Raw genomic sequence first — 24,244 nt, forward strand, 5'->3', positions numbered from 1 at the left:
GTTAATATTTTAGAGGAATAGAATTTTTTTTTAAAAGACCTTTAATATTCTCTATAAGACAATGCACATTTATGCTTTTCCCCTGTGGTTCCTTATTCCCACAAAACTTGGGAATTGTTTTAAGTTATTTTTTTATGAAGCAGATTTCAGGATAAGATGAGTCTATTACAAATCCAAATGACCTACTAAGCTCATGGTGTTTAGCAGTGACAAGTTGTGGGATCTTTTATGTCCATAAATATAATATTTCCTCTTCTTGAATGTGTCACCCCAATCAAATTTCAGGTAAATTGAATCAGTGCCAGATTCTTATATCACCTAGGAGACTCCTAGGAGTTTGTCTCTAGCCTGCTAGCTAAAAAACTAGATGTGTTTTTCTTTAAGAATTATTTGTTGTTAAGCAAAAATTCACCAATGTTACTATAAACAATAATACTTCCCTAGAAGAAGGTAGTTTACTTTAAAAAGAAAAGAAGAATCTCACCTAACTGCTTCCACACTAAAAAAGTCATTAGCACCTCTGTGGAACAAACACTGCAGTTTGTTTTTTTCCAACAGAAAACACATGGGTGATATATGTTGGAATAATCAAATAGTTGCAGCTAAGCTTTAAAAATGTAGTTCTCTCCTCAGCTAATGGTTTAGTGTATAAGAAACTTTCAACCTGTACTTCTAATAATTTCAAGGAGAAATGATAGAAATAGTCTTCTATGGACTGGAGTTAGGTCTTGTGAAAATTTCAAATGCATGTTGAGGAACTGTCTTTGTGAATCTTACCATATGTCAAGATTATTATTGTTTTAATTAACAAGTGTTTTTTCTTCTCTTTCCTACCTCTTCCATATTTTATTTATAAAAAAAGGAAATAACTAGCATTCAGATGTACCAGGTAGTATGCTAATAAACACTTCAAAAATATCTTATTTCACCATCAAAACACCCTAGAAGGTAATTGCTTCCATTTTTACAGTGGAGGAAATTAAGATAAACTAAATTTAAAAAAAAACAACCTTGTATCAAATGTTCAAGTAAACAGATTTCAACATTGACTGTACAAAAAAAAATCTTATTCAGCATCTTGGGTCCATCACTGTTCTTTCAGTAAATGGGCAGTATCCTTCATCATTGGTCCTCTGGAATCATGGTTGGTCATTGTATTAATCAGAGTTCCATGTGTCTACATCCAAGGCAGGATCAGACAGACTGGAGATAGGAATGCCAGAGGGAGAAACTGGGAAATGATATGCTTATTAATTACAAAGAAGATTTACAAATTAACCTGACTTAGAGATGTAGGGCTTTACAAAGGCCTATCGGCATCATTAAACAGCACATTTTCCATGTACAACCTCCACAAGGTTTACCAGATGCTCTTAATGTCACCATGATGTTGTGTGCCAATTTGTAGGAATCTAGCAATCTGGCTGGAAAAATATCTGGTTTAAAGGAACTTTGCAAGGAAGCAAGATTCTGAGTTTATGGAAGAATAGTCTGGAGCAAGAAAGTATCTCTGCAAAACAGGAAATATTTCATTTCAAGTTGACCTTTCCTGACTTTTCAAGGGCGTTCTGGAAGCCCTGTAACTTAAATAAATGAAATTTTTAAAAAGAGTTCAAGACATATATATATAACCATGTAGTTTCCAAGAATTTTGACCCCCCAAATACTTCCTCTATCAATCCAAATTGGGCGCTTCCTCATAGATCTGATCCCCAGATTGGTAAAATATATTTTATTATTTAGGATTCATCTTAAAAAAAAATGAATAACTTGATTCCATTTCCAAAAGTTGTGTGATTCTTAAAAAGATTCGTTGGTCTTGTGAAAAGGAAACCATATCCAGAGTCAGAATAAATTGGATTTGGGCATCTAGGTAGTGCAGTAGATAGAGCACCAACCCTGGAGTCAGGAGTACCTGAGTTCAAATCCAGTCTCAGACACTTAATTACCTAACTGTGGGACTTTGGGCAAGTCACTTAACCCCATTGCCTTGCAAAAAAAAGAAACAAAAAAACAAACAAACAAATCCCAAAATAACCTGGATTCAAGTTCTATCTCTGGAACATACGTAAGGTTTTATGTGAGGCATACTGCTTGGCACTTAATAGTTTTGTAGCTTGTAATACTTATCGTATTGCATATATATATATATATATATATATATATATATATATAATATATATATATGATTATTTTTGCTCTTCAACTTTCTTCAGACATTACTTTAATAAAGGAAATTCCTGGGATCATCCTAGACTAATTAGTACAGGGAATGCTATTTTTTAAAAACCTAAAATCGTTGTGCTTTCAGCAGCTTTGATTATCATTTCGATATAGAATTACCTTTAGTTGCAATGAGAGTCTTTTCCTGGTACTAGACTTGTAGTCAGAAGGTCTAGGTTTGTCTTCTATTTCTGTCATTTACCAACTATATTTGCTTAGGCAAATCCCTGAGCCTGATAAATTTTTAAGATTTTCATCTGTAAAGTGGGCATACTTTTAGTTCTACAGCAGAAAGATTTCAGATTCCTGCCCCATAAGTACTAGCACAGTGCTTTGCATATAGTGTGTCTTCAATAAATCTTTTTTGGGAAAATAATTTAATGAGCAAAAACAAACCATGCAGAATTTTTAAAACAATTCAGAACTACATATATAATTTAAAGTACAGAGCCCATTTAATATTAAAGTTAAAGTCCAGATAACATAAGGCTTTATATCTACTACTAGCTACTCTTGTATTCTGATTGCAAAATATTTTTCTTATACTTTTTGGATTCATTTTAATCTCATTGATTTCATCTTCATTGCCTAAACACTGAAGCCTGAAAATTGCAGGCAATCGTAGGTCATATTTTGTTTCAAGATGCTATGAGGGACCCTTGTGATATATTTCTGTGGTGTTCTATGTCCTGGGAAGATAGATTGTTTCATTTCATTTCCCCTCTCTGAAAACTAATAAGGTAGACATGTCACCCTCTTTTTCAAAAGTCAGATTGTTTCTTTCGCCACAGACTTTTGTTTTCCAAAGACAACCATGGAAATGAATTTTTTCCCCTGATGATTTGGCAAACAGACATGATGTTTAACCTCACAAAACTCCTTTTTTTGCCTCATAGAGCCAAAGAATTTGATGGCACATAGCAGGTGCCTCCATTCAGCATAATTACTTATCGGAAATTTTTTATCATAGGCTATGTAATCACATTTGGGGGAAATTAAGAAAAAAATCTAGCCCTTCAACACTGGCATGAATGAATTTGGTGAGAGAGTCATAGCTATGCAGAACTGTTGTTATTAGGGAAAAAAACTGGACACCTGCACCATGATTGCTCTGGGAATGGGAAAAGGTTGGGGAACAAGTAGATAAGAAAGAGGCTGGCTTTCTATGTGTGTGTTGTTGGATGAGTTTCTACTATCTCTAGAAATGGACATATAGTCTTAAGGAGTTCTGACTCTATCCCTTATCCAGCTCAAGGAAGGGAAGAGATTCAATAAGAATGCAGAACAAGTTGTGGCTCCATCTTTCGCCATAACAGCTGTTCGCCCTCCAAGTTCATAAATGGTGGATTCAGTTGGAATATGCAGTGAAAACAAATGAACTGTGTACATGCCACTGCTGTGTTAGACACATAAGGAGACTGGCCAAATTGGGGAAAATGAAAGGGACAGATGGTCCCCCCGTCAATCTATTTCCATTTTAAAAACATGTTCCACTAAAGCTGTTCAGTCGTCTCTCTTACAGTAACAATTTTCTTTACTGAATTTGGGGTTCATTTTCCTGTTCCTTCTCCTCCCCCAACTCCAACCTCAGGGGAAGGAGCTGTAAAGAAAACTCAGTATCATTCATGTTATGGCCAGTATGTAGTCCTTATGTCAGTGAGAGATCATCCTGGCAGGACAGTGATTAGCCGACTGTTAGGATGTCATTAAGGAAAGCTTGCAGACATGATACCTCGAGGTGCCCTTGATGATTGCTTCCACCATTCATTTCAAGGTGTGCTAGCAAAAACAATTTTCTTATGATACTGGGTTAGGGGATTCCATAATGTTCTCTTGTTAGTGTGACCAAAGTCACATGTTAAAAAAATCTTTGTAGAAAACTTGTTTCTCTTTTATAACCATTGTTTTGAAGCTTATATACCATCTTCTTATATGGCTCAAATAAAAATAGATCAAAATGTAAGATTTCTAAAAGAAAGTTTTCATGTGTAAATATGTTTTTGTGTGTGTAAATGATACTCCCAAGGATTAAATTTTTGCAATTTTGTGTCATATTCATATCTATATATGGATACATAAATATTATACATTGAATAGATATATATGATACATGTAAATATTTGTTCATATGTATATCTAGCTGTGTATTTGTATGTGTGTATATATGTATGTGTAAGTAAATATATATGTGGATATGTGGACAGGAACTGACCCTATGATTTCATTGATTAGAGGGGATTCCCAGGTGAGGAAGCTCCTCATAATGCAGGTTGACCCCTTCTTCCTGCCTTCAAGCTTGACTCTCCATCTGTTATACTGACTGCCTCTCAATTAACAAGTATTTATTGGGCCCCTGACAAGCGCCCAAGCACTGTGCCAAAATCTGGAGATACAATACAAAGACAAAACAGTCTCTACTTTTAATGAACTTGTATTATAAAGACAGAGAAAACAAACACCTATGTACATAAATAGGAAAAAAATAAACATAAATACATAGCTACGTGGGATGGTAATTTTGAATTCTGAGTCAAGAAGGGCAGAGTTAAAATCTAGCTTCAGATATTACTAGCAGTGTGACTCTGGACAAGGTCACTTAACCTTTTTCTCTGTTTCCTCATCTGTAAAATGTGAAAAATAATAATACCTACTTTCCCATTTGATCAATGAGGAAATTGAGTTCCACAGATCTTTAACTATTTTGCTCATGGCCCCAGAGCTAGCTATGTAGAGGCACCCAGAACTTTCTTACTCCAATACTAATACTCTATAAACTAAGTCAGGATACCTCTACTAGCAGATTATTTATAAGCATGAACTGTATGAACTCTTGTAGTACTGCTATTTACTATCCCTATTTTACAGAACAAAAAATTTGCTCAAAGTCATACATTTTTGAACTCCTAGATACAAATGCTATGCTCATTCTATTACCTCATGTTATCTCCAGAAATAAGGGAAGTAAAAGGTATAAGCTAAGTGTTCAGATACTTTCTTGGTCATCTTCCTTTTAAGTGAGAGCAGTAAATGAAAAAAAGTAAATTCAAATTACTACAACAGGAGTTTAAGGGCCTACTATGTGCAAGCCATTGATCTAGGTTTTGGAGGTAAAAAGATAAAATCAATGCTCCTGTCCCCAAGGAATTTATAATCTCCTGAAGATAAACTGCATGTACATAGATAACTATAAATAGAAGAGGAATAAATTTCATAGGCAACAAGAGAGACCAAAATACCTTGAGAGAACAAAACAGGTCATTTTTAGTAAGTAACATCTGAGTTGTTCTCTGAAGGAATGAATATAGGGATTACATGAAGCAAAGGTGAAGAAGGAGAGTCCTCTATCCATCAAGGAGAGTTTGTATGAAGGCAGGCATAGAAATATCACATGCAGTATACATAGCCAATTCCAGTTTGACTGGAAAAATAAATTGATTGTGATTATTCACTTTTGCAAAAGGCATTAGTTGGGTTTTTTAAGAAATATACTAAATGACTAATATGGAAACATTTTCCATGACTGCACATGTATAACATATATCATATTGCTTGCCGTCTCAAGAATAGGGTAGGAAGGGAGGAATAGAATTTGGAACTCAAAACTTTTTTCTTTAAACCAAACAAATGTTAAAAATTGTTTTTATATGTAATTGGAAAAAATTAAATAGTACTTTCCTAAAAAGGTACATTAAAGTTCTTTTAAGAAGGAAGCCCTCAAGGTAGATTTTAAATATTATTATTATTTATCTTAACAAGTTTATATTTAACACACACAAGCTTGTTAGGAAACTTGCAAGGGAAAATGAAGTATTACCTCTTCCATTTTCCCCCTACTTCTAAATTGAGCTTTTCTCTGTATTTGAGTATTCTCTATCAGTCTATAAATATCTGGTCTCTGTATATAGGTCTAATATAGCTAATCCTTTCGCCTCAAAATCTGACACTGCTTAGTTTACAGTTGTTCATTTATGTTGCCAAAAAGTAATATTGGCAACAACCATTTCTCTTTAGAATTCTGTGATGCTCTATTAATATGCTATTCTATATGAATGAATTTGCTTGTTTTTCCAAAATTCATTTTATTCCTAATTTTTTCTGTTAAAAAAAACAAGTATGCTTACATTTTAATTCTTTTAGATACTCCAGGCATGTTTTGAGAGTTAATTACCATTTGAAAATATAACTATACTTCTGGCTATTAACCTCATTTTTATATTATGATTATCTTTTGTTAAGAAAATAATTTGGGACATCTAGGTGGTGCAGAGGATAGAGCACCAGACTTGAAATCAGGAAGACCTAAGCTCAAATCCAGCCTCAGGCACTTAATAATTGCCTAACTATGGGACCTTGGACAAGTCACTTAACCCCATTGTCTTAAATAAATTTTTTTTAATAATGCCTAGCTGTGTGGCCTTGGGCAAGCTACTTAACCCCATTTGCCTTGAAAAAACCTAAAAAAAAAAGAAAAAAGAAAAAAATTTAAAAAGGAAAGAAAATAGATTATTATTGATAGTTTTTTGGTTGTTTCTCCTTGATTTCCTCATGCATTTATCCTTCTCTCCTCCCAGAGAGTCATTCCTTCTAAACAAGAAATTTAAAGAGAAAAGAAAAGAGAAGGAAAAAATAATTTAATAAAACCAATCAATGTACTGGAAAAAAAATGGCATTATGGGCAAAAGACCCATAACTGTGAATCTAATTTCTACAGAGTTGCAGGTATCGGCATCTTTTCCTTTCTCTTCTCTGGAACCAGAGTTCTTTATAAATTTCATACTAGCTTTACTTATTTTATCGTAGTTATTCTTGCCATGTACATTGTTATAGTTATTGCTGATATTGTTTACCTGGATCTGTTACTTTTACTTTGTATCAGTTCACGTAAAATCCTTCCATGCTTCTCTGTAGTTAGCATGGTTTCTTTTAGTTTAGTAACATGACAACACATTCATATACCTCAGTTTGTTTAGTCATTCTTCTACAAATGGGCATCTACTTCATCTCCAAGTCTTTGCTAGCATAGAAAGTAATTCTATAAACATTTTGGTGGATATGGAGCCTTTTTAGCAATGTCCTAAGTTGGGGTATATGCCTAGAGGTGTAATCTCTGGATTCTAATCATCTTTATAAAAGAAAATCCATACATCCTGCAACATGGAACATTTTGTTGAAAATATGGATGATGATGATGATGATGGATAATCTTTCCCCTCTAAATTTTATTTTGTTGAAATTGTATATGAGCCAAAGTACCAATTGAATATGCCAATTTTTCTCTATGAAAAATTTCTTCTATTTCCTCTATCTTTTCCCTCATTCCTTTTTATCTTGGAGTTTTCCATACCTGTTTTCTATTCAGATCAAAATGTATGGGATCCATAAATAAATTTCAAGACTCAGTTTTGTGTAGATTAGCTTGGAGAGAAGTGGGGTCATAGTTCAAGGCTATCTCTCTCTTATAAGCATTTCTTTGAGGTGGTTAACCATCAATACCTCCCTTACCTAAAACTCATCTTTTTTCTACAGAGGGATTTGTTTCTCACTACATTGAGGAAGAACCTCAGATACATGTGTTTCTTTAATTTAGTATTTGTCCTGTTGATACTCAAAAAGCTATCCATTGATTGTTCTGTTATGAATGTGTTTATATAAAAGGGGAGTAGAGAAGTTCCTCTTTTTACATGTTCAGTGACCAATATTCCTAGTCCAGAAAAGAGGAAAAAAGGATTTGAATTGTACTGAGACTTCTCTTAACCACTCAGCTCTCAGAATGCTCAGGGTCAGTAGAGATTGCTATAAATTGACCTGCTGCTTGTTTTGTGCTTTGGGGATTGAAAGTTTCCTCCGCTAGCACTTAAAAAATTTTTTTTAGTGAAAGGCTCACTCTCCAAATCAGTCTTCAGAACTAGAGCTTATATTGACCTAATTTTGCCCAGCACATTTTATGTCTACCTATACTTGGAAATAGAATCCAAAGTGTTCTGCAAACTCTGTGTTATGTAGCTGAGAAGAATGCAGTTGGTGGCAAAGAATGTCAGTAGCACACAGAAGCTCAAATGACCAAATTAAGTTATATTAAAATTGGTTTCTTTCTGACTTCACTTAATTTGGATCCCCCTTTTGAAGGAGCATTGGACCAATGTTAGTAAGCCTAATCACACTTTATCAAGGACACAAAAATGTTTGGGTTGTGGGGGAGGTAATCAGAGTTAAGTTACTTGCCCACGATACCTCAGCTATAAATGTAGGAACTTAGATCCTTCTGACCCCAGAGCCAGTGTTCTACTACTGTGTCAGCTAGCTGCCCCTCCGGATCCTAAAATGGCAATTTCTACATCTTGCTTAGTCTGCCTAAAAATATAACACATGCCACTCTGTGTCATACCAATAGGCCAAGTTAATACTATGGAATGATAACATATCATATAACATATACTATATAGAGAGACTGAGAGAGCTTAAGTGACTTGCCCAGAGTTACATAGCCAAGTATTTCCTGAGACAGTATAAGAACTCAGAGCTTCCTGACTCAAAGACCTGCACTCCACTCATTGTAATATATGTCCATTACAAATCTCATTTTTCCTCACAACTCTGTGGGGTAGATGCAAGCATTATCCCCATTTTACAGATGAAGAAACTGAAGTGTACAGGTTAAGGCATTTGTCAAGGATCATGTACCTAATAAGTGTCTAAGGCAGAATTTGAACTTAGGTCTTCCTCAGATCAAATATTACCTTCTGAAAACAGCAACAACCTTTCTAGTTCCTGCCCTCCTCTCCACTATCTGTGCTTTGAGATAACCTCCTATTTACCCCCTATATATCTTGTATGAACATTGTTGTTTGCATGATGTCCCCTCCATTTGAACGTGAGCTCTTTGAGGGAAATGTCTATGTGTTTGCCTTTCTCTACATTCTCAGTGCTTAGCACAGTGCCTTATATATAGGTTGCATAATCAATACTTGTTAAGTGTCTTACTGATTTCTGACTCCAGTTCAAAACTTTATCCACACCTAAGGTGTATTTTATGAAAATGGTAAGTTAGTGGTTCTCCACTGACATCATTCTCAAAGGCAGATATGTAGTTGAGACATCCCTGCACTTGTCTAACTCATTAATAGTAGTCAATCTGTAGTTGTCTTTGATCTTGAAGATGACCATAACATTAGGAAAGTGATGTCATGATTTGTGAATAAGAGTGATTAAAATAAGGGGCATCATGCAGAGATGCCATTCTCACTATCCCATGTTTGCCCAGTGATCTGACATAGTAAGATCCGGACAGTTGGTGATCAATGGAAGACCTTGACCTTTTAAACTTAGGTCCTTCCCATATTACTGAGGGTCTTTGGAAGGCTGGTACATTAGGTGACAAACATTTGGCAGTTATCTCTAGTCCGTCTACTGAAATTCCTTTTTCTCCTCTGTATTTTTAATCGAAATGTCAACAAGATTTTGGTTCAGGGTCTGACTTAAGCCATAACTGTGCCAAGGTGTTAAATCCCTTCTCTTAATGGTTGCTGCTTCCAGAAAACTGGGAAACATTTTTTGTAGCAAGTGTCTCTCCTAAAGGCCGAATTTCTCAAAGATAGAGAACTGAGTCAAATTTATAAAAATCCAGTTGATTTCCCAATTGATATATGGCCAAAGGATATGAACAGGCAGTTTTCAGGAGAAGAAATCAAAGCTATTTTTAGTCATATGAAAAATTACTCTAAATCACCATTGATTAAAGAAATGCAAATCAAAACTACTCTGAGATACCATTCCCATACTTATTAGATTGACTAATATGACAGGAAAGGAAAATGATGAATGTTGGGGAAGATGTGGGGAAAATTGAGACACTAATGCACTGTTGGTAAAATTAAGTAATGCGATTGTTCTGTAGAAAAATTTGGAACTATCACTAAAGGGCAGTCAAATTGGGCATATCATTTGATTCAATAATACCACTACTAGATCTGTATCCCAAAGAGATCATAAAAATGAAGGAAAAATATTTATAGCAGCTTTTTTTACAGTGGCAAAAAATTGGAAATTTTTGGATGCCGATCATTTGAGGAATGACTAAACAAGTTGTGGTATATAATGTAATGGAATACTATGGTATTATAAGCAATGATGAGCAGGCAGGTTTCAGAAAAACTTGGAAAGACAAATGAACTGATGTAAAGTGAAGTGAGCAGAACCAGAAGATTGTACCCAGTAACAGGAACATTGCACAATAATGAACTATGATTAACTTAGCTCTTCTCAGCAGTACAATGATCCAAGACAATTCCAAAAGATTCATGATAAAATACTGTACACATCCAGAGAAAGAATTGATGTAGTCTGAATGTAAATCAAAACATATTATTTTCACTTTATTTTTTGTGTTTTCCCCTTTTGTTCCTTCCTCTTTTAGAAATGTTTTATATGATTGCACATATATAACCACCATCAAACTGATTACATCTTAAGGAGGGAAAAAGGAAGGAGAAAATTTGGAACTCAAAATTTTATGCAAAACAATAAATGACAAAAGAAATTGGAATTGGAAAAAATAAAAATACATTATTTAAAAAACCTTATGTCTTTTCCTCTGATTTATGTTTTATTCTAAGATTAGAATATATTTAAATAGTTCTATCCTAGAAGAATTAAAAGAAATTCTGCTTCCTCAAATACAAGCAGCTAGGTGGCTTAGTAGATAGAGCACCGGACCTGGGGATCAAATCTGACCTTACATATATATTAATTAGCTGAGTAATCCTGGGAAATTTACTTAATCCTGTTTGCCTCAGTTTCTTCATCCTTAAAGAGTTGGAGAAAGAAATGGCAAATCAATGTAGGATCATTGCCCACAAAACCCCAAATGAGGTCATAAAATTTTGGACATAGTGAAACAGAAGCAACAATAACATTTACCATAAAACTCTCCATTTTATTCTTGGTTCAGCTGATATCAGTAAGGCCTCATATGGGATTTACCATGCCCAAGCATGCTGGAGCATTTAAGATAGTATATTATATGTGTATCTCCATTTTGACTTTAAGGTATTTTAGAGTCCTAATGGATTTGGAATTGAGAGGGCTGACTCTGATCTCTGAGCTTAAATTCTACTGCTGACACAATAGTAATAATAACTAACATTTCTACAATCCTTTAAAGCATATAAAGCTCTTGTTGCTCTCATTTGATCCTTACAGTAGCCCTATCCTTATTTTACAAAGAAGGTTACTTGTCCAGGGTTGTACAGTCAGGAAGTGTTTGAGGTAGGATTTGAACTCCAGTCTTTCAGCTCCAAACTCAGTGCTGCATCTATTGCATTGCCCAGGTGCTTACAGTATGCCATAGTATATAATGAATTAGTTGTATGATTACCTTCTAAAATAGGGTGGATAAATCCCCCTAGAAATGCCTCCTGAAAAACTGTACAGATGGTCTGAATGGTCTCACAGTCTTCTGGGTTAAAAGCTAATTCACAACTGTTATAATTTCATAATTAACTAAAAGTTGGTTAATAGCAAGGCACAGTAATATTGTGAAAAAAATAATTTACAGTCAGGTCAGAAAAGATCTGGGTTCTAATTTATCATGTGACTTTTGTTAGTTGTTTGATTAATGGAAAGTCATTTATCTTTGTTTCCTTATCTTTAAAATAGGAATGATAGAGATTTACTTCTCAGGGTTAAATGTGCGAATCAAATGAGAAAATGTATTTAAAGTTTTTTTTCCCAATTCTTTGCCACCACTAATGTCACCTGCTATAGAAGTTAAAACAGGGACAAAATGAGCATGCATTTAAGGGTTCCATGATGTCATCCCAGTACTTATAGTTTAGAACTCACACCAGATTTACTGTACTTCTGGTACAAGGTTTTGTATTGAATATGTTTCTGATGATGCACTATCTTTGTCAGTCTGACTGCTGGCTATGAAATTGCAATTTGTAAGAGACGTAGTCTAGGGTTTGGGGACTAATTGAAGACAATGGAGTGGTATTAATGAATAATTTTATGCTTTTATTTATGATGCTAAAGAGTGTGATCTGAAAGAGTATCAAAGACATGACATGTCATGAGCAATATGATGGGGGTAGGTTATGTTTGATGTTTAAAAGCTGGCAATTTATCTTCATAACTGAGAATATAAAGACATATGAAAAATGGAACATAAATATGAAGCTGCCTGATTTAGATTTATGAAGGTAATTGTAGTTTATAGCAGCCTTAATCTTTTCTTTTAGTCATTGCTTATGGAGACCTTGTTAATTTTAAGAAGTAATAGTGAATCAGTTAACCTATAAAAACATCCTGGGGGAAAATTTGGTGTCTCACTTTGAAATATGAACCACTTAGTAGGGAGAATTAATGGTTTCAGATGACAAAGCTTTGTTGTTGAATTAGTTTCTTGTACTGTTTAATAGTTTTTTATGCACAATAAGTTTTTTTTAAATCACAATGATTTCTTGTAAAATCTCCTCTAATGTGGCCAGAAACAATCATTTGAGCCACCCAGTCTCACTTGAAAATTAACTGGACTTCTCTGTACTTGCTCATTCTTGCTCATGTCTTATTTTTCCAATTTTTGAATGTTTTAGATTTCTCCTCAAGATGTCTACCATAATCAATGTACTTTCCCACTTCCATGAAGAATTCTTCCATATGATGATAGCACGGGTGTTTGTTGGTTGACCCAATTGTTTTCATTTTGCCCAAGGATTAATTTATAGATTTGAAAAAATATTTAAACATTTTGTTCTTGCCATCTATAATTTTTATAACTTTACCTTCTACCCTCTCTCTTGCAGACACATTTTAAGTCTTTCTATTATTTTTTTGTTTGTTCTCCATGATGTCTCGAATTTCTTTATTCTCCACTTCCATAGAACTACTGAAACCAAACTGAGCTTTCAGCCTTCTCACTTTTATGCAATCTTTTCTTCTCTGTTCTCAGCTTAACTCCTAAAAGTTCTCCTTCTCTACACAACCCTTCTCTGTGTCAGGTTTGTTGTATCTGATCACACAATCAGTAAGATGGAGGGGTGTTTAAAACAAACAAGATTCATCTCTAAGTTAGTCTCTCTTTTCCGGAGTTCTCAGCTATATTTTATTGTATCTTTGTCCCTCTACATGGACAACTTCTCTTCTCAGAACTACATATTCCTCTTCACTTTCTGGGATCTTCAAGAGGAGTTCCTCATACAATAATTAAGTACTCTTTGCTCACAATAAACCATTGTCTTCCTGGATCAGAGATACATATATGCCAGTAAATCTAAGTAGCTGGCAATTAGATGACAGTCTATTAAAAGTCTTCATTGAACCAGAACCTGGACTAAAATTAACCAAATCCTTCATTGTACCTTTGCAGATGAGAGTCCCTACACTAAATCCGCCAGCCAGACAAAGCCACCTGATGGAGCATTGGCTGTGAGGAGACAGAGCATCCCAGGTTAGACCAGATTATTGGATCATCAGTTATTTTATTTGTTAAATCTTGTCACCTCACGAGCCTGGAAAACTCCAACTTTGCGCCCCCACGCTCCACAATAAATTTATGTCACTTGTTCAACTGAGCATCGTATGTATTTTAGAAAACTTCTTATTCGAACTGATACATTCTTAAAATGTGGGCTTTGGAAGAATCTGACAACTTGCAAGAACCCATCTTGCTTGGACTTCCTTTGTCAAATTACTTGAATTGATGCTCTTATTTTCTCTCCTCTCTGCTTTTTTGGTGCTGACTTTTTCCAGTGGCACATATTTGTTCGATGATAGCTAACACACAGGTTGAGAAAGGGTCAAGAAATAACTGGAGTGGAAGAAGATACATCCTCTGAATAAAAGATATCTGAAGACCTGAAGTCACCTTTGTTCCCAAATCCTTTCTTCCCACTTGCTTTTTAAAACTAGAATAATTTTTTTCAACTTCTATTTTAAAATTAAAGGGTTTCTTTATTCATTCCTAAATGAATTAGATCACCACTATAGGGCTTAAAATATATTTTCCCCATCCAGAAGTTTTAGAGAAATGAATGACCTTGAATATTCCAAAATTTAAGACCTATGAATTTCAGAATTATTGAAAAAATACGTGATTCTAGAACTAAATAGTGATTTTAAAAAAGCTATTGTTGAGTCATCTCAGTTGTGTCTAATTCTTCATGTCACCATTTGAGGTATTCTTGGCAAAGGAATGGTTAACCATTTCTTCCTTCAGATCATTATACATATGAGGAAACCGAAGCGAACAGAATGAAATAATTTTCCCAAAGTCACACAGCTAGTAAGGGTCTGAGACAGAATTGAACTCACCACTATGATTCCTCCTGACTCCTAGCCCAATGTTCTATCCACTATGCCACCTAGCTGCCTATTAATGGAATTACATATTCACCAACTATCTGGAATACATAAATCATGGAAAGATTCCCTTATGGGAATAAATGCAATTTCCAGAAGATCTAGAATATTAAGATATTTAAATATTTACAAGCAAAAATATGTTGGTGTTTTCTAAAACACACCAGAGTATAGGATGCAGCTTAATTTTAGTTCCAAATTAACCAAGGACTCTCACATTTTAATTTTTAAGTACATGATTGCATGAGAGGAAAACGGTAGTTAAATATTCAGCTGTTCATATAGAATTCAACCTTTTGATAGAGTTCAAATGGAAATTGAGACTACATTTGAAAAGAAGAGAAAAAGTAAAGATTCTAAGAAACTTTATGTATAATTGGCATTTATTTCTATATAAATTGCTTTTGCTTTGAAATTTTTCTTTCTAGAATGTTAAAAGTAAGTGATTGGGGATGCCATTTTTACATTTAGGCCAAGTGGTTCTATTTGTAAGAATCAGAAAAAATAGGAAAGATGATAGGATAGTAACATCTAAGAATGAGCTATTCACCTTTTTCATGAAATGATAGAATTTAAAGGTTAGTAAGGATCTAAGATATTAACTACCAGTTCAACTTCTGCCTAAAATTTAAACCCCTTCTCCTGCAACTCCCATGATCAATCATCCCATCTCTCTTTGGATTGCTTTTACACCATATCATCTTCTCCATAGCCATAATTTTTATGAAATATATTCCCATAAATCATCTGTACCATTCTCTATAAATTCTTATTGAAATGAGAAAATATCCCAAGGCTTTGGTCCTAGGCATCCTTAGTTATTATCCATTAAACAGATTTTAATTTCTCTGGATAAGCTATTTTAAATTATAATGGAGATATCTCTGATGAGAAGAGACTTTCTAGTGTCCTTGCTGTTTTCTGATATATACAAGTTAAGTCCCAGATTTAATCCCCTTCTTTCCAAACATGGAATGACTAAACTTACAAATTAAGTTTTACTCTCATGTCAAAGGCCCAAATTTACCAGAGTTGACCAAGTAATCCTTCTTTAGAGAGACTTTTCTCCAAGGTTTAAACTTAGTGTTGACAAAGGCTGGAAATGTCATGGAAATATAGCCAAGGGGCTTGAATGTCTAAAAGTTTAGGATTTGAGCTTCCAAATTCCTTCTCATCTTCTCTTTAGTCACAAAAGTCAATGAAATATTTTCATTGTTAAAGATACAACTCTTTGTACTATCTGGGTATGAATGCCTTCAGGTAGGACTAAAAAGACTAGTTGAGATCAAGCTGTTCACATATGAAATTTGTTCAATAGTGGCTGCATCATGATGATGTAGTCTTTGGCTTTTCAATGGGAGTTGACTCTCCTGGCTCATATTCTTTAAAAAAGCAGATTAAAGCTAAATGTGTATATATATATATATATATATATAAAACTTCTAGGCACCCTAGTAATTCAAACTGTTCATTGAAGTCACCTTAGTGAATGTTTATTTGGTGCACTCTAGAGGATACATCAAGATACAGCAACTCTTCAAATACACTGCATGGGACCCATTTCCCTCTATAGTCTTTAGTATATATCCCAAGGACATAAGTAATGTTATTGTACAAAGTGTAAATTGTATTACTTCAATAAAGATTGAGCAACTTTGATTTTTTAGCATAAAATATTTTAATTTTTCATCAATGCTAAATTTTGCCTCTTTTGTCTAAATCCAGGATTATTATATCAGTTACTTTATAAGACAAATATGTAGTTTTCATTTAATACTCATCCTGCCTTGGAATCCTTTTATCTTGCCCTCTTCTCAAAGAAAAAATGGATTAAACATCACTTTGGATCAAAACACATTTGCTTTGGACACAAGGGGAGATGCATTATTCATAATACATGTATATGTACATAAATATATATAGAAATTAGTTATTCTCATCCTCTCTTTTCATAGTATGAGATAAACTTAAAATATCTTCCAGATAATTTCAAATCCCAATGGAAAAAATGATGGAAAAATTACATGCTTCCATGACCTCAAAATTTAAATTTACAGTATCTAAGAATCATAGATATAAAAGAAAAATCAGAGGTTGTCTAGTTCAGATTCAAATAGGAATTTCACGGCAAAATCATTACAGTAACCCAAATTTACTTGTCACTTTCTATAAAGAATATTTTTCACAAGAACCTATTTTACAGAAGAGAAAAACTGAAGCAACTAAGAGGCATAGCAGAATTAGAATTGGAAGCCTAATTCTCTGATTCCTAATTCTGTAATGTATCTACTCTCCTATGCTGCCAGAGTTGACAAGAAAGAGACAAATGGTTTTTCAACCTCTGATCCAATACTTCTGTGACAGACAAATTACAACATTGTAGAACTCCCTATTCCATTGTTGGACAATCCAGGTTATTGTAAAATTTCTTCTTCCATTAAGCCAAAAATTTCCTATCTATAACATCTATTTAATGACTTTAATTATACCTGCTGTAGTAACATAAAGTAAGTCAATTCTTAGTTTACTTCTGAATTCTCAAGCAAATAAAATGGCCTTCAAAAGATTACAAAATATTATAAAAATAATAATCTAAAAAGATTATAAAAATAATAATCAAAATACTAACTTTCATAGAATTGTAAAAATTACCTATCTCTCCACTAGAGACTTAGTAATTCATTTTTTAAAAATAAGGGCATTTTCAAATATGAGGATTTCAGAAAAACTTGGAAAGACGTAAATGAACTTATACAAAAGGAAGTGAACAGAACATAATACTGCATACAATAACAATGCTGTACAATGAAGAACTGAAGCATACATTTCTCCTTCCCTCCCTTCCTTTCTCCTTCCTCCCTTTTCTTCTTATACAAATCAACTAATATGGAAATGTTTTACATGATTATGCATGTATAATCTATCCATATTGCATATTGTCTCAGAGGAGGAGGAGGAGGGAGAAATAGAATTTGGAATTCAGAGCTTAAAAAATAAATCAAATGTTAAAAATTACTTTTAATGTAATTAGAGGGAAAATAGAACATTATTTTTTTTAAATGAGGTCATTTTTAAAGGTCATCCTCGTAGCTGTTTATTTTCAAAGATAAGATTGATTCCAAGTTTGAAAGTATTATAAGTTAACTAAACAGCTATTTTATTTTAGGTTTTTTCCAAGGCAGTGGGGTTAAGTGACTTGCCCAAGGCCACACAGCTAGGTAATTATTAAGTGTCTGAGGTCGGGTTTGAATTCAGGTACTCCTGACTCCAGGGCCAGTGCTCTATCCACTGCGCCACCTAGGTGCCCAACAACTATTTTTTTAACTTGTCTTTTCAAATATCTTTTAAACGACAGATTGCTGTACAATGAAGAACTGAAGTTATTGGAAGCATTTTGTTCAGATTCTAGGTTTGATAGGTTCCCCCATTAATCTGTGGGCTTGTCCATTTAGAGATGAGGTATTTAATGTTGTTCCTGTTTGGTCTTGATGAAGGAGAAGGAAAGGGTACCAAACTAGACCTCAAATCCTACAGTTAAGATATTATTTATTTAATTTGTCTTATTTTCAAGGAAGATTTCTTTCTTTTTTTTCCCTAGTCTTGACAAAGCATACAAGGTATATGAAAAATATCCCAAATACAGCAGACATGATGACTTTCTTTGCTATTGTGTGTACAAGTAATCAGTTGTTCAATAGAATTCTCTTGATTATGATGCCTAAAAACTAATAGTTTAGAACTTGGTTTTTTAAAAAAACCTGAAATCTATGACCATGATTTAAAATTTTTTCAATAATATTATTTCAATATAATTGGTTTCCTTTGGAAGCCTTGACAAGATTTTGTATTATATGCCATTTTCCTCTTTAACATATAACAAATACAAGGGGATAGCTAGGTGACACAGTGGATAGAGCACTGGCCCTGGAGTCAGGAAGACTTGAATTCAAATGTGGTCTCAGGCACTTAATAATTATCTAACTGTGTGACCTTGGGCAAGTCGCTTAACCCCACTGCCTTGCAACCCCCCCCCCCACAAAAAAGCACCAAACATATAATAAATATAATGTGGGAAACATTTCATTAAGCTCTGCTAAGAGTTGAAACAAATTAAAAAAGAAAAGAAAAATATCCTATACTCAAGGAACCTGCAATCTAATGAAGTAGGACAAAACATTAAAAGGAAGGTGGAGGCTTTTTCCCTTTAGGAGGCCTCCTGGAGAGTGTTATCCCACAAATAAATGTCTTCACTGAACTTGGGGAAAAAAGAAGCTGGAAAAGAATGGGAAGCAGAGAATGCCTACTGCCATGATTATCCACAGAGTTAAAACCAAGGAAGACTGGTTTGTCTTTAGGCAATCTGATATGTCAGTGCCTTGGATTTGTTTTATACTTGATGTAATCAATCCATAAGCATTTGTTTAGTGCCTTTTGTTATTGTTATTCAGTTATGTCCAACTTTTCATGACCCCATTTGAGATTGTCTTGTCATAGATACTGGAGCAGTTTGCTGTCTCCTCCAGCTCATTTTACTAATGAGGAAACTGAAGCAAATGGGATTAAGTGACTTGCCCAGGATCACACAACTAGCAAGAATCAGAGGCCCAATTTGAACTCAGAAAGATGAGACTTTCTGACTCCAGGCCAGGTACTCTGTGCCAACTAATTTCCCCAATTTAGCACCTGCCAAGTGGTATAACCTATGTTGGTTGATAAGGATATAAAGCCAAAACTGAAACCATTTCATCTCAAGGATTTAATTAGTAAGGGTTTAGGCTTTAAAAGATTTCTAGATTACAAACAGCCTATTTTCAGACTTGTCTGTATGAGAGCTTGCTGAGAAGGCAAATGGAACTATATCTGGAATCAGTTGATTAGAGTCCTCTCAGTAAATTGACCAAAGTACTGCATGAGATGACCAGAATGGATGATTCACTCTTTAGGACAATATGAACTCTGACAAAGGGACTGCTGCAGATACATCCTGAAGACAAGAAGGCAGACACTTATTGGGTGTCAGAGATTTGAGGACAAACCATTATGCATAGCAAGCATCTTTGAAAGGGAGTGACGATCATCCATACTTATGTGTACCTTTATGAACTGGAATGCGATAAGAAAGCAAGTGACCTCACTGGAATCAGGAACAAAAGCATACTCTATGATACCCACTCACTCCTTTAAAAAGGATAAAAGCATTAAAAAGGAAAAAAATAAACTAAAGGTGTGTGTCTACTTGTTAAGATGAATATTGACAACAGTTCAGTGGTACAATGCATGCAACACTGGACCTGGGGTCAGGAGAACCTGAGTTCATATCCAGTATCAGATACCTGCTAGTGGTGTGACCCCGAGCAAGTCACTTAACTTCTGTTTCTTATAACTGTAAAATAGGGATAATGATAACATCTACCTCCCAGGGTTGTTGTGAAGATCAAATGAAATCAAATTTGTAACGTGCTGTATAGGCTTTAGAATGCTATATGCTTGCTAAGTATGATTATTGAATAAAAAAAACTAGGTGGTGCTATAGATTGCTGGACCTAGAGGAAGGAAGATGTATCTTCATGAATTCAAATCCAGCTTCAGATTTTTATTAGCTGTGGGATCCTGGAAACTGTTTGCCTCAGTTTCCTCATCTGTAAAATGAGCTAGAATAGGAAATGGAAAACCACTTCAGTATCTCTGCCAAGAGAACCTCAAATGGGATCTTCAAGAGTTGGATATGACTGAAAACAACTCATCATCATCATCATTATTACTGAAAATTGATAACGTTTGATGTATTTACTGAACTCAGTTTCTTAGGTGGTAAAGAATAGAGTCATTGAATTCAAATCCTAGTTTTGGTTTGTTTTTGTTTTTGTTTTTGCTTATTACCCATATGGCAAATCACTTCACTTAACTGGGGCTCAGTTTCCTCATCTGTAAAAAACAGATGATTATATGAGATGATCTCTCATGTCTCTTCCAACTCTGTATTTATGATTCTAGATAAACTCTTATGGGTATGAACAAAACAAACCCCAAAATCTAAGTAATACAAGAGCCCAGCTGGGTCTGTGAGAAAGTAAAGTGGGAGATTTAATTTTAGTTGTGAAGAGTTAAAAGTCATTCCAGGCAGTTATCTTTGACTACTGTAATTCAATACATACACAAGCTATTTGTCAGACTACCTTTCAATAATCTCTTTTTCTTATATAAAACCAAGTCACATTTATAACATGCTTTAGGGTTTATAATATACTTCCCTAATATGCTGGGAAATAAATGTTCATATTAGTTTGGAGGCTGCACCAAATGTGAAGCTCCTGAGGGAGATATCTGCTACCCTAGACTAATGAAATAAAATATAGGTCATCTGAAAGCTGGAGAATTTTAAAGGTCAGAGTTCTTTCTTTGGTCTCAGACATTTTGTTGAAGCTAAAATGATCACATGGAAAGAGACATTGTTGGGAGAATCTAGCAAAATAAAAATAGGGAAAAGTTAAATAATGAAAATGCTTCATTGCTCCCAGTTAGCCACCAACTTAGGAAAAGTTTAAGGAAATAGCTGGAACATATCAACAATAAAAATGCAAGCTAGAATTTCACACTTCTCTGTGATGGGGATATATTATGAATCCCCTGCAGCCTGATCCAAGCTTGCAATGTGCAGTAGTTTACACATCAAGCCAAGCTGAAATCACACTGGGTAAAATGAAGGGTGTGTTTCATTTTTGCATCACTGCAGTTTTTGTTCAAGCCTCATTGATATGCTCCACCATTGTGCTCTCACTTCTGTATCTTTTTGGTAAATAGACCCTGGAAGTGGAATAAAGTGGCAGATGTGGGTACAGTAATTGTTAAGGAGGAAAAATGTGATTTTTAAGAAATCATTCTTCCTGCCTGCGATTTCAATGAAACCATTTGGTAAATCACAATTATTTTTTTCATATTTACTATGCACTGTTATGTTGACAGAATAATGGAACTCAGTGCAACCCTCCTTCCACATTGCTGCTTAATGAAATCCTTCCCTTCCTTCAAAACCCTATTCAAGTGATATTTCTTCCGTGAAGCTTTACTTGACCACTCCCTATTCCACCAGACAAAAGTGGCCACTCCTTCTGGCCACCACACACCTTTCCTATGTACTTAGCACATTCGCACTTGAATTTTCATCAGTTATTTATTAAGCATGCATAGAGACTGATCTGAGACATCCCATGCCTTAAAGAGCTTGCATTCAAGGGGCAGCTAGGTGGTGCAGTGTATATAGCATTGGCCCTGGAGTTAGGAGGACCTGAGTTCAAATCCAGCCTCAGACACTTAATAATTGCCTAGCTGTGTGACCTTGGGTGAGTCACCTACCCATTGCCTTAAATAATTTTTTAAAAGAGCTTTCATCTTACCAGGTGAAGCAACATGAGTAACTATATTTGTATAGCTATAGCAATAACTATATCTATCTTTGGTTTGTTTAAGTTGCATTCAGCAATATCCAACACTTTGTGATCCTACTTGGGGTTTTCTTGGCAGAGATACTGGATTTGCATGTCCTCCTCCATCTCATTTTACAAATGAAGGAACTGAAGCAAACAGGGTTAAGTGACTTGCCTGGGATCAGGCAGTGAAAAAGTGTCTAAGGTCAGATTGGAATTCAGGAAGACTCATCTTCCTGACTTCAGTCCTGGCCCTCTATTCACTGAGCCACCTAGCTGAGTTTGCATCTATATGCATATATGCATACATGCACACAAACTGGTTTGAAGTATATTCATAAATATGTACAATGCATGTACACCCACATAGATGGGCCCTAATATGTGCATGTGGGTACATATTACATTGTATGTTCATTTTTATGTATATACACAAATCTATATTTACATGTATATGCATGTATATATGGTGATGATATTTGTCCTTTGCTCCTGAAGAAGATCATGACATCAGGGAGGTTGATGCCATGACAGGCACCTGAATTGGATTTAAGTGAGGGGATGCTATGTTAAGTCACCAGCCTCACTTTCTCCTCTGGGGCCATCTGGGGTAGTCAGATATGAATCAGGATGACTGGAGATGGCAATCAGAGTTAAGTGACTTGCTCAAGGTCACCTAACTAATAATTTTTAAATGTCTGAGATAATATTTGAACTCAAGTCCCCCTAACTCTAAGACTGGTTCACTACATCACCTAACTGTGACTATGTGTGCATCTGTGTATGTATGTATGTGTGTATGTGTGTGTGTGGAGAGAGAGAGAGAGAGAGAGAGATATGTGCATGTTTAGGTGTAAGTATACAAATGCATATAAATGTATATGTATACATAACCATCCATAAATGTTTGTGTACACAAACTGTGCAATATATATATATATATATGCATATATATATATATACACATAATACATATACACACCCATTTTTTTCTAATAGACTCATGACAAGAGATCCTCCTAATGCATTGGAAGTCTCAGCCTGTGAGATTGTCCATAGAGTATGCAGACTCTCTATGGGTTAGCTTCACTTTCATCACAGGTCAACCAATCTTTTCCACTCATCCATTTCTGTGATGAGATCTTTTGCTTCCTTTTTCCTTTAACATTTTTTATTTATACCATGCCTACTCAAATCCCCCATTTGCCACTTCATTGTCATCTAAGAGACAGTTATTTTCAATTTCTTTGTAGATTTTAGAGTTCTTTAACTCCACCAAAAGAATATTGGTATCACAAAGCTAACCCTTGGTTCAGAAAGGTTTGGGCTCATCAAAGGAATTTAGAAGTTTCCCAAAGGCAGCCCTGTCTTCTCTCTTCTCCTTAATTCTGGGTCCAACTCTTTGCCTCTTGATTAATAATTTATTTTTGTTAAAGAATGAATGAATGAATGCTATGCTCCCTATGTATGATCAGTAGATATTTATGACTTGATTATAATATAAGCCAACATTCTCTCCGTTCTCAAAAAACTAAAAATATGTGCAGAGAGTCTGATTCTCACTTCTTTCTGTTTCATAGAATCTACCTAATCAAATTTGGGAACAATATATTAATTAATAAATCACGTAGGAAAACAATGTGCTTATAAAGAATTTAGATAAGACAGATTCTAGTGTGTAATTCGCCCTCAGCATGGGGGTGAGATGGACAGACTTCACTTGGACCACTTCTATATTTAGGGAACCAAAGTATTTTAGAGAAAGAACAGACTTCTTAGATCATTTAATTCATCCCCATCTGAATCACAAATCCCATTGACAAATAGCTATCCAGCCTATACTTAAATACCTTCATTTGTGGGGATTTCACTACCCCCCAAAGAAGTCCATTCCACTTTTTACAAGTCTAATGGTTGGAATGGTTTTCTTTGTATCAACCTAGTCACCTCAAGGCAACTAGGTGACACAGTGGATGGAGCAGGAAGCAGGAAGACAAGAGTTCAAATTTGACCTAAAATGCTTACTTACTAACTGTGGGACTTGCTCTGAGACCCTAGGAAAGTCACTTTAAAATGAGCATAGTAGTAATGCCTACCTTGCTGTGAAGATCAGATGAGATAATATTGATATGCTCTTAACTCAGAACCTGGCAATCTCAGGTCCTATAGAGAAGGTTATATTCCCTTCTTTCCTTCCCCATTCTGTAACTTCCATTTAGGGACTAAGCAGGACACATCTG

General features: G+C 34.8%; 1 protein-coding gene across 7 annotated transcripts in view; it reads left to right on the forward strand.

Annotated features, from left to right (window-relative positions):
* The window catches only part of GRIP1 (glutamate receptor interacting protein 1), a 739,827-nt gene that overhangs the window by 495,520 nt on the left and 220,063 nt on the right, over nucleotides 1–24,244 (forward strand). For all 7 annotated transcript variants that reach the window (XM_074226201.1, XM_074226202.1, XM_074226203.1 and 4 more), the window contains one exon: nucleotides 13,589–13,669. In XM_074226201.1, coding sequence (XP_074082302.1) covers nucleotides 13,589–13,669 — 81 coding nt within the window. The remainder of the gene's footprint in view (nucleotides 1–13,588; nucleotides 13,670–24,244) is intronic.

This window comes from Macrotis lagotis, chromosome 2, assembly GCF_037893015.1.
Source record: "Macrotis lagotis isolate mMagLag1 chromosome 2, bilby.v1.9.chrom.fasta, whole genome shotgun sequence".
Taxonomy (NCBI): Eukaryota; Metazoa; Chordata; class Mammalia; order Peramelemorphia; family Peramelidae; genus Macrotis; species Macrotis lagotis.